At 41.8% G+C, this 12,044-nt stretch overlaps 1 protein-coding gene across 3 annotated transcripts; it reads left to right on the top strand.

Moving 5' to 3' along the window:
* Positions 1-230: 230 nt before the first annotated feature.
* Positions 231-10,970, top strand: LOC121376561. Of its 3 annotated transcripts, none has more exons than XM_041504476.1 (6): positions 231-990; positions 3,593-3,629; positions 5,343-5,717; positions 6,762-7,556; positions 8,486-8,599; positions 10,249-10,970. In XM_041504476.1, exons 2-6 carry the CDS (start codon positions 3,617-3,619, stop codon positions 10,788-10,790), a joined length of 1,839 nt encoding a protein of 612 aa, XP_041360410.1. In that variant the 5' UTR covers positions 231-990; positions 3,593-3,616; the 3' UTR covers positions 10,791-10,970. The 3 variants fall into 3 exon arrangements, with proteins under 3 accessions (XP_041360410.1, XP_041360409.1, XP_041360408.1); XM_041504475.1 differs by lacking the exon at positions 231-990 and adding an exon at positions 2,681-2,823; XM_041504474.1 differs by lacking the exons at positions 231-990; positions 3,593-3,629 and having other exon boundaries at positions 5,119-5,717.
* The last annotated feature ends 1,074 nt before the right edge of the window (positions 10,971-12,044 follow it).

The raw sequence follows: 12,044 nt of genomic DNA, 5'->3' as shown, positions 1-12,044 counted from the left end.
CGTAGTGGGCGTGCCTGAACCTTCGTGGATAGGGGCACGTTAATAGAGTTTCCCGTCCCCGACACAGTGTCGAGTCGATTCTTGCGCTTCCGAACTTTAGCAAGCGATGAAGCAATATGTGTGTGCCTGCTCTCTTGAGTTGCCCCCCCCCCCCCCCACACCTGGGGGGACTCATTGCTAGTTACGGGAAGTTAATGGAAGACGGACGCCAGGGGAGGACCGGGGGAGGACAAAACCGGCAGCTCAACTGCCGGCGGCGACCTTTCCCGTAGTTCACCCCCAGCACCGGTCTACACCAGCGAGGCCAGCCGATCCAGCCCAGCCGGACCTACCTGTCGACTTGCCAGAGGCGAACCCCGACCTGAACCAGGCCGTGATGGAATCGCCCCCCACAACTCCACAGACTTCAGCTCCTGGGACTCCAGCGTTGCCACCTACACCTAGGAAGGGTGCCGCCGTAGAGTCCCAGGCCCGTCTTGTGGCCGTTGGAAAGCGGAAAGCGATTGCGTCCCCAGGCGACCAACCAGTCAAGCCAAGCCCGCCGACACCGCCTACAGCTCCAGCAGAAGATCCGCCCTCTGGACAGCCTTGGTCACTCCAGGCCGGCAAGTTACCAACTCGCTACTCCAGGCTCGTCAAGACGAACATTGGGGATGTACGTCGACTACTCTGCGAACCCAGACAGGAAACATACGAACCTCTGCCAATAACCGATGGAGAATACACGGTGCGCAGGATTACGATGCAGGATGGGCGTGGGATTTGCCTCACCGTCCGCCGGAGGGGACCTTTTCACCAAGGACTGCTACTCGATGAAATGGACAACCCGACCATCCACCGCGTCATAAAGACCGTTGCCGGGGAAGACTACCGTCCTATCACCGAACTCATAGCAGAGTCCACATACCGGCAAGCCCTCCACCATCTCGATGCATCCCTGTTCATCGCTTCTCCTTGACGACATCCCCGCTACCAACCTCCTTTACCTTCGTGAGTACCAACCTCTTTTTTGGGCTAGTTAGACTTTAAACGTTTTCGAAGCAGTTCAAAATTCTTATGTTTATTTTTGTATAAGTAGTCTAACGCATTTTATTTCGGCGCCCGTTCAATTGCTCAAAATCACCTTAAAAACTTTTTGGCTGAGCAGTCTTAACTATTTTGGGTCAAATTTTAGAGTCCAGACATGTCTTTGGATGCAGTTACTCTTTGTAGACTTAGGTAAAAAACAGGCTTCACCGAGGAATCGAAATTCAGCCAATCAGAACACGGCTCCCACTCGGTGTTACTTCAAGTTTGCGAAGTGTCTGCTATTTGGTCCGCGCTCGCGTTGACTTTACTAAATGGCTTTTTTCCAAATTCCGCCCACCTCAAACTTACCCCCCCCCCCCCTGCTCCGGAGTTAGTCACTGGCGAAGTCAGAGGCTAAATCCGTAGTGGGCGTGCCTGAATCTTCGTGTATAGGGGCACGTAAATAGAGTTGCCCGTCCCCGACACAGTGTCTAGGGACTGGCTTACTGGGATGGATATTATTACAGAACACTGCGATGCATCCGCAAAAATAAGGTACGTTTTGTTTCTTCAGTTCTAAGACTGCGTGCACGTTAAGTATTACGTAACCACTGGCTCGCCAGAGGGCGTATTTACTGGGATAATAGCCGTCACATTTAATCGTTTTATTAATTAACTTGTTGATATTAAGCAATATTCTTGTTGATATTAAGCAATAATGTGCATTATACATCGTTGAATATGCATACCAGTACAAAAGCCTTGCGCGAGCATCCCTTTTATCATCGGCTATTGGGTGTCAAACATTTGGTAATTTTGACATATAGTCTAAGAGTGGAAACCCGCTACATTTTTCCATTGGTAGCAAGGGATCTTTTATATGCACCACCCCACAGACAGGATAGCACATACCACGGCCTTTGATATACCAGTCGTAGTGCGCTGTCTGGAGCGAGAAATAGCCCAATGGGCCTACCGACTGCGATCGATCTCGAACCGACCGCGCATCAAGCGAGCACTTTATGACTGGGCTACGTCCCGCCCTCTGCTCGCCTTAAGTGCTTGCATCGCATGATCGAACCACCTCGGTGGATCCATTCAAATTATTGTTGTTGTTTTGTTGTTCCAACGCGGCCTTCTAAACACAAGTTTCTGTTTTAATTCTGATAAATATTAGGTCCCCGCCGCGATCCGGTATAGACAGGTTACAGTTATGAAGCATTGGTTGGATTGGGAAATAATCCAAAAGGTTCCATTTTCTGAGTTCATTTTTACTTTCACCGTAGCTGATATTGATTACTTCCCCAATTTTAATCAGGTTAGTTACCCGGTGATCAAATTTCCTCATTAACAGTATTGTTAGCTATGTGCCATTGGCAAAGAAGGAATATGCTTGAAAAAGACCAATCATGTCTTCCAGTTAATTAATTATCCAGTTTGATAAATTGCTTATCAATCCTGAACTAACAGAACCCGACGACGACGTACAATAAATAAATAAAAATAAAATAAAACAAAGTTAATGTATTACTGTTGATTAATGTATAGCTAGAAGCGGTAATAACCGTTATTTTATTAATGGAGGTCAACTAGGATAGACGAATATGATTGTATTCACTAGCATATGATATGTGCTGGGCAGTGTAATTGGTGCATATCTTTTCCGTTTTTAACTAGACCACGTGTTGTTTTGCCGTGTTTTCTGGTGTATGCAGTATTTCATTGGGAAGGTTTTTATTTCGGCGATAACACATTTCTGAGATCCATTTCCTTCCGAGAAGCAGACAAGTTCCGGTTCACACCATGAGACTGACGGTAGTATGTTAAATGTGACTTTTCATATTTTACGTTTAGTCATATTTACATCATATACTTTAAAATCGAAAGGTTGTATTTTTTATACTGCGCATCCTTATTAAGGAATGGTGGTTGTGTGATTTTGTGGTTGTTTTTATATTAGTTATAACAAAAATAACGGAGAGGAGGTAAACTTTATACTTCGTTGGTTGTTTACCATCATAGTGATTTTGTGGTTGTTTTTATATTGGTTATTTATAACACAAATAACGGACGGCAGATAACGGACGACAGGTAAACTTTATACTTCGTTGGTTGTTTACCATCATAGTGATTTTGTGGTTGTTTTTATATTGGTTATTTATAACACAAATAACGGACGACAGGTAAACTTTATACTTCGTTGGTTGTTTACCATCATAGTGATTTTGTGGTTGTTTTTATATTTGTTATTTATAACACAAATAACGGACGGCAGGTAAATTTTATACTTCGTTGGTTGTTGACCATCATAGTACATGTACTAATACAATTTTGAGATTCAAATTCAGTGTTCTGTTAAAACAGTATAGCAGTTGCATACAGAGACTACGTGACTTTAAAGATAAATTATAAACAAAATATTTGTATTTAAAACACTTTGAGGATGTGCGAAAAATAGCATACATGGATTGGGTGAATTGATATATCATTCTCTGCTTAATTTCAGTCAAAAATATATTACTATTATGAGCTTGCTTTTGGTACGAAATACAGAACTAGAATGTTCATTATGCTTTTGTTTCAGTTAAAGACTACTGCAGTGCTGTCCATGTTGTTACATGGTAAGTGCTACTTTATTTCAGCCTGGAGCGGGATTTTAGCTCAGTCGGTTGAGTGCTCGCCTAATGTGCTTGGATCCATCCAACTGATTGGGGTTTTTTCTCGTTTCAACCAGTGCACCACAACTGATCTAAAGCCGTGGTATGTGGTATCCTGTATGTGAGAAAGTGCATATAAAAGAGCCCTTGCTATTAATGGAAAAATGTAGTGGGTTTTCTGTGATGACTACAAGTCAGAATTACTAAATGTTTGACATCCAATAGCCGATGATTAAGTAATCAATGTGCTCTGGTGGTGTCGTTAAACAAAACAAACATTAACTTTTGTAAGCCTACTATTTTGGAAAGGCATCCCCCACCCACCCCCCACACACAAACACTTCCCGCCTACCTCCCGCCCCAATTGTGTATTCGTATCCATTTAAGCACGGTGTTATGGCCACCCGAGCTGTTCAGATCGTCCTATTTGATCAAAATGCCATTTTATCGAGAGAAAACAAAATGATTCTTTACTTAAGATGACAACCTGGTCTTACTCTTAATTAGTATCAACCTGGCTCCCCATCACTCCCGTGAGACTAGTTCAAGAACAGTAACTAAATTTTAAAATGTAAATGACCTATAAGCGAAGTTAGGGGAGCAATTAATCAATTCCCTCTTCTTCTTTTTTGTCACGGCGAGGTCTGTTTGTTTGTTTGTTTGTTTTGTTTAACAACACCACTAGAGCACATTGATTTAATAATCATCGCCTACTGAATGTCAAACATTTGGTAATTTTGGCATATAATCTTAGAGTGGAAACCCGGTAACTTTTTCCATTAGTATCAAAGAATCTTTTATATGCACCATCTAACATACATGATGGTCGTGGTGCACCGGTTAGAACGAGAAATAGCAGAAATGGTCCCACCGACGGGGATCTATCCTAGACCAACAGTGCACCAAACGGTCGCTTTACCACTGAGCTACGTCACGCCCTGCCCCGCATGATATTACTAAGACAAATTAATGCCTGACAAAAGAGGCCAAACATGTCATGTGACCCGTCGATCTCATTACATTTGGTAATTCTGACATATAGTCTTAGAGAGGAAACTCTCTACCTTTTTCCATTAGTAGCAAGGGATCTTTTATATGCACCAACCCAAAGACAGGATAGCATATACCTTGGCTTTTGATATACCAGTTGTGGTGCACTGGCTGGAACGAGAAATAGCCCAATGGTCCCACAGACGGGAATCGAGCGCTTTACCACTGGGCTACGTCCTGCCCTCGGCGAGGTCTGTGTTAGCAGGCTACAGCAGTTAGACGATTTAAACGTCTGCGTTGAGCCGTCAAAAAATCTTATCTGCGTAGCATCAAATAGCTATACTGGGATTTAAAAAAGAAACCATTGACCTTTTTTAGTTGTAAACTATATTTCGTTGTTTTGACATCCAATAGTCGATGATTAATAAATCAACCTGATAAATTAAAACAAACTATATTTCATTGAATTTGGTTTATTTCATATATCACTTCTCCTAAATTTCAATTCAGTTTTAGTTTGTTTATTATCGTAAAGTTTACAGCTTTTAATTATATAATCTCTGAAACTGATATTAATAACAAAACAAAATGTGTATGTAATAATGTAACATCTTTTAGCTTAAAACGTTAAAATGGTAACAGCAAACAGACTAGTGACAAATCCATTTGATTTTTCTTTCTCTCCAGTAATGCCAGCATTAAAAACAGACCAAAGAGGACGAAGCTTCCTTATTACCTTCTTGAAGAATGACAACGACACTCTAGAAAACCTAATCACCATAACGTCAGAATATGACGCCACTGTGTACGTACAAATGTCCAACACGAAAACACAGGAGTATCAGATAGAATCTTTGGGGACTGCTCATATATCTTTCCCCCATTCTGCAGCTACGGTAACGTCGGATATACAGGTTGACGGAAACACAGCCTTCATTGTCGCATCGACCAATGTGTTCGTGTACGGTTACGCCATAGGAACAAGCTCTATTGGTGGGTTCTTGGCTCTTCCGGTGGAAGGTCTTGGAATGAGATACCTGACTGTAGCTAAAAGTGACGGAGGTAAGGGATAGGTGAATACCAACTGTCAGCAGAACGTTTACCAGTTTCCTGCTGCCACAACGTCTACGACTGTCTGGTTGCTAGTCTAAGCGCTCTAACAACTCGATTTTCGTCGTTTAACAACGCACCTGTCGTAAATCTGGGGTTGAGGAAATTACAACGCAACCATCGAGTTGGGCAACTTTCTGCTGGCAGTTGACAGTTTGAACCTACCATTAGACAAAAAGTATATTATAATTCATAACAATATTCCGTGGTTACTCTCTCGGAGTTTGACATCTTTTGGTTTCCAACAAATACAGGTAGTAATAGTTCATGGAATTCACAAATATCTATTGTAAATCGGCAGAATCAAATGAAGGAATATTTATTTATGTATTTTGGACTTTGATGTACCAGTCGTGGGGCACTGGTCAGGATGGGAAAAAACACAAATCCACTGAGAATAATTGATCCTGCGATCAATCAAACCTCGGACGTTAGCTTTATCATTGAGCTGCTCCCCCTCTCCTTTACATATTATACTGCACATTAATGCATGTAGCCCAGTGGTAAAGCGCTCGCTTGGTGCGCGGTCAGTTTGGAATCGATCCCCGTCGATAGGCCCATTGGCCTATTTCTAGTTCCAGCCGGTGCACCACGACTGGTATATCAAATGCCGTGGTATTTGCTATCCTGTATGTGGGATGGTGTATATAAAAGATCCCGTACTACTGATGGAAAAATGTAGCGGGTTTCCTCTTTAAGACTATATGTCGAAATTACCAAATATTTGATATCCAATAGCCGATGATTAATAAATCAGTGTGCTCTAATGGCAAAGGCGGGTTTAGGGGTGAGGTGCAGGGGCCCCCCTAAATTTTGTGAGTTATAATTTATTATATATTAATGAAGGGGGGCGACCCCCTCCAAACATCCCCCAAAATTCCCTTGGCATTCCGCCTCAAATCATTTGGGGCCCTCCTAAATGGATTTTCTGGATCCGCTACTGAATGGTGTCGTTAAACAAACCACACTTTAACTTTTTTCATTTACTAATTTTAGGTCAGCTTGCAGTGGCCGCCACGGAAGACGATACTCAGGTTAGTATTGTAATGAAACTCAACGGCAATGCCGAATGTGGAAATATGACGCTAAACGATGGTCAGGAGTTGAAATTCAAACTGAAGAAACGCGAGGCCCTGCACATGGCTTGCAACACGGACACCTCTGGAACTTTAGTTCGGGCCGACAAGCCGGTAGCTGTGTTTACCGGAAGCAGGTTCAGCGAAGACATTGAGATGGTGCCGCCCATCCAGTCTCTTGGTATGGAGTATATCCTCTATCCCATCCTGGGTAGAAATGCGGAGACAGTATACAGAATACTGGCAGCAGAAGACAACACTGTGGTGACTAGTTCCAAATGGACCTACAAACTTGGGAGTCGGGATTTTATAGACATCACCCTCCGGGAATCGGACTACACGTGTTTCCGGAGTACGAAACCCGTCATGGTGGCCCAGTTTACCAAAAATGGGAATGGACAGATTATGAGTATCCTCCCGAGCACGGACCACTTTGCGGCAGCCTACGTCATGGATACGACGGTGGGTGGGTACTACAGGAACGTGACCCCCTACGTCACTGCCGTCATTCCCAAGACCACTCACCTGGTGTTCATGCCGCCTTCAGCCGTGCACGTCATAGACGAATGCCAATACAGAGTTGGAACTGTGGAAATAGGCAGTGGCATCAATACGTTGTCTCAGGCTGACGGATCTCCTTTTGGTATCATGGCTTACGGATTTGGTGATGGCGAAATGTACAGTTTTCCTGCTGGATTAACATTTAAGTCATCAGGTAAATTCAGGGAACATTTTGTTTTTAACATCTTGATTAGCGATATTTGTAGTCAGTTGAAAATTGATTTGAAACTACTGTTTAATGTTTTAAAATTGTGTAGTGATCTCTGAAACTTGCATAGCGAATCACGACGCAATACTGAAGTCGCATACAATCATGCCAATGTTTTTACAATCTGATTAAAAACACCGACATCAAACAAACATGTAAATATACAGATATATATGAAGAGTTTAGGCGCAAAACACAATATATCCATTTTTCATTTTCAGTATAAGTGATTTTTTTTAATTGGCGTATATCGCGTTTTGATAAAAAAACACACACACACACACACAAAAACCGGGATTTACCCAATACAATTTCATAAGGATCAATCACGTTTTGCAGCAAAACAGCGGGCCTACGATTAGCCTTTACTGACATACAATAATGGCTTTAACTAAAAACTAGAAAGAAAATGGTTTATATCGCGTTTTGCGCCTGAACTCTTCATATGTAACATGGTATTGCGTCTATGCTAATTAGTAAAATATGTAGTTATAGGTTAGGCTAGAAAAGTGAAATAACAATTTCAGGATGGACACAGATTAGAATTAATTAGCAAGTTCTCTGCGTTTTGGTGGATCGGATCAAATATCTTCCAAGATTGTGTAGTTGAGTTAGCACGTGGTAGGCTTGATGCCATGAAGCCAATTTTGAGATGGGGAAACCCACTAAATAACTTTTAATGATCAAGTTTAACTTTCATGGCAAATTCCCATTTTACACAGAGTTATGGCCATTGAATTTAGGAGACACGAAAATTTGTTGGGACCGGTAGGGGACATATATAATATTGGTTTAGCAGTACTCTCAGAATGCTTGTTTTATTATAAAATGAATTATTTCAGTGTTGCTCATTTTATTGGTCACCCTGGTTTCAGATACACAAGAGTGTGCGAACGTAACCTGCGAAAACAATGGACTTTGCTATGAAACCCGAGGTTCCTATGAATGCTTCTGTGCAAAAGACTTCGATGGTCAGCACTGTGAATTTAGTGAGTAAACACACACACACACACACCATTTAAACATATTTCTTCCTTCTGCCATAGTATCGTTAATAATGTCAAAATACTAACTAGATAGTAGAGCTCAGTTTATTTTACATTTCTTTTAATACTAGTATATTAAATGAAAGTTTAAAGTTTGTTTTGTTTAATTAATCACCGGCTATTGAATGTCAAACATTTGGTAGTTCTGACACGTAGTCTTCAGGGAAAAACTACTAAATGTTTTTCCATTAACAACAAGATATATTTTATAAATTAAGTTTCTTTTTATTTAATGACACCACTAGAGCACATTGATTAATTAATCACGGCTATTGGATGTCAAACAGTTGGTAATTCTGACACGTAGTCTTCTGGGGAAACCTGCAAAATGTTTTTCAATTAGCAACAAGATATATTTTATAAATTAAGTTTGTTTTGTTTAACTACACCAATAGAGCACATTGATTAATTAATCACCGGCTGTTGGATGTCAGACATTTGGTAATTCTGTCTTCTGCATTTGTTTCCCATTAGTAACAAGGGGAGATCTTTTATATGCAATTTCCCACAGACAGGACAGTGAAGACTATGACTTTTTGATATGCCAGTCGTGTAGCACTGGTTGGGATGGAAAAAAAACTATCAAATAATTGGTCCACTGAATAAATTCGATTCTTCGACCCAACAGTCTCAGCCGAGCGCTCAACCAACTGAGCTAGATCCCGCTTCTGTTCTAAAACCGGCCTCGGTGGCGTCGTGGTTATGCCATCAGAGTACAGGCTGATAGGTACAGGTCTCGCAGCCTGGTAACGGCTCCCACCCAGAGCGAGTTTTATTGGGTAGGTGTAAGACTACTACACCCTCTTCTCTCTCACTAATCACTAACAATTAACAACTAACCCACTGTTCTGGACAGACAGCCCAGATAGCTGAGGTGTGTGCCCAGGACAGCGTGCTTGAACCTCAATTTGATATAAGCACGAAAATAAGCTGAAATTAATCAAATCAATCTATACTAAATGCAGTAGCCTGTTTTTCCTCATGAGCACATTAATTAGGTTATTATGGCAGATATAAACACTCTCAATCTCCATTATTCCTACCGGCAAAGTAGAGTCGCGGTTAAGCCATCGGACATAAGGCTGGTACCAGCTCTCACCCAGACCGAGTTTTAGCAACTCAAAGGGTAGGTGTAAGACCACTACACCCTTCTCTCTCACTAACCATTAACCCCCCTGTCCTGGACAGACAACCCAGATAGATGAGGTGTGTGCCCAGGACAGTTTGCTTAAACCTTAATTGGATATAAGCACGAAAATAAGTTGAATGAATGAATGAATGAATGAATAAATCATAATTCCGCTGAGATTTGATCAAGGAGAGTAATTTTTAGTTAATCTTAGCATATACATTTACATGGTATCTATATAAAAATATCTTAAATGGCTCCCCATAATATAATTTAGGGGAGTAATTAATCACTCCCCTATTTTTTTCCACCCCCCTTGGTCTCGGTCTGCTCTCTCTCTCTCTCTCTCTCTCTCTCTCTCTCTCTCTCTCTCTCTCTCTCTCTCTCTCTCTCTCTCTCTCTCGCACATGTGTTCATTCTTACAAGTATACATATGTACTTTATACGTGTTGTTCCTTATTAGATATAAGCAATGCGGAGGAATCTCCCACATCAGAACTACCAACAACGAAGACCCTCACAACCGACACGCTGCTGGCCAACGAGTCGCCCACGACTGATCTTTCGGAATCCTCCACAGCGGACCGGACTCCCAACTGCCAGTGCAAGTGTGCCAACATCACCTGGGAGGAGGTGTACGAGCAAGTGGAGGAGGTGAAGAAGGAGCTAACCGTCGACAAGAAGCTGCTGTCGAAGCAGAAGAGGAAGAAGGTCACCGTGGAGGACACGCGGCCAGCGTCGACCGGCGTCGGTTACGTCGGGGCCGCGTTCCTTGTCGTGGTATTTGGGTCGATCCTGGTGATCGACTTGATGTCTGCGGGGCGATATATTCTCGGGAGGATCGACAAGTCGCGCAGAGCCAGACAAAACCGTGATGGATGCGGCGTCAGTCACAGGCGGAAACACCTGCTGCACGTGCAGCCAGAAGGGATAGTTCTGCACATGATGGATCAGAAATCGAGAAAGATTCTGTCTCGCAGACGGGTCCCGTCAGTGGGAAGTTGAGATTCCACTACAGACTTACCGACTGTCTTTAGATACGAGTCTTTAAGATTCGTATGATACCAATCTGACTATTCTGTAGTAGATTTTATGATGGTGATGATGATTTTGTTGATGACAATGATGATGGTGGTGCTGGTGTTTTTCTGTTTTGGTGAGGCTATACATAAACCATGAATATTCGAGTTTGATTATTTTCATTAAACACTAATAAATATCCTCTTAGAAATGACAACACACACGCACGCATGCACGAACATATGTACGTACATTCATACATACACATACACATACATACATACATACATACATACATACATACACAGTGCCGGATTTATAAGGGGGCAAAGGGGCAATTGCCCCGGGCCCCCCTAACCCAGACTAAGGACTTCCTTTATTAAAAAAAAATGTAATAATTATAAAATGAGTTAAATTTTTTTATTTGTCATGTAATTTAATTTCTATGTTGAGGGCTCCGAACCTGAAGTGCCCCGGCCCCCCAAGATCTAAATCTGGCCCTGTACATACATACATACATACATACATATGTCTAGCTATAACGCAGTCAACTGACTATACTGGCGAGATTGACGGATCGCAGGACTATTTAGGCCGCTTATGTTGGGTATTAATTTTTCTCAGTATCATATCATGGGCAGAAGCCCCATAGATATATTAAGAGAACGTTGAATGCATAGTGAGGAGTAATAACATTAACTTGTTGTAATTAATTTGGAATTTAATAGTCAAAGTGTGATTCTAAATCTCCAACGATTTTGTCTTGTTTAAATAGGTCATTTGGAATATACTAGTAGTCAGGAATTTGGAAATTGTAAAAACATTAATTTTTATTCAGCGTTAGGCGCACAAATCAAGCCAGCGATCGCATACATTTTTGAATATACATGTACCTGTTCAGTGGCGGATCCAGAAAATCTTTCTTTTTTTTTGGGGGGGGGGGGGGGCAATGGTATGAGGCGCAATGCCAATTGAACTTTGGGGAGGTTTGGTGAGGGTGGTAAAACAAATAAAAATTAATATATAATAAAATTATAACCGTCACAAAATATTTTGGGGGCCCGAACCCTCCCCCCCCCCCCCCCCCCCAATCCGCCTCTGTTATTGAGGTGATTGGTTGTTATTGGGTTTGTTGTTGTTGTTGCTGTTGTTGTTTGTTTGTTTTGGGTTGTTGTTGTTGTTTATTTGTTTGTTTGGGTGTTTTTTGGTTTCTTTCTTTGGGTTTTTTTTTTTTGTGTT

Source organism: Gigantopelta aegis, chromosome 6, assembly GCF_016097555.1.
Source record: "Gigantopelta aegis isolate Gae_Host chromosome 6, Gae_host_genome, whole genome shotgun sequence".
Lineage (NCBI taxonomy): Eukaryota > Metazoa > Mollusca > Gastropoda > Neomphalida > Peltospiridae > Gigantopelta > Gigantopelta aegis.
This window is presented reverse-complemented; position numbering and strand designations above follow the sequence as displayed.

Bases quoted from the DNA above. Each gene is read 5' to 3' on its own strand.
- LOC121376561 (XM_041504474.1), top strand. From the start codon at position 5,288: ATGGTAACAGCAAACAGACTAGTGACAAATCCATTTGATTTTTCTTTC. The intron at 7,557-8,485 runs GTAAATTCAGGG...CCCTGGTTTCAG, and splicing joins ATTAACATTTAAGTCATCAG to ATACACAAGAGTGTGCGAAC. The intron at 8,600-10,248 runs GTGAGTAAACAC...GTTCCTTATTAG, and splicing joins TGGTCAGCACTGTGAATTTA to ATATAAGCAATGCGGAGGAA.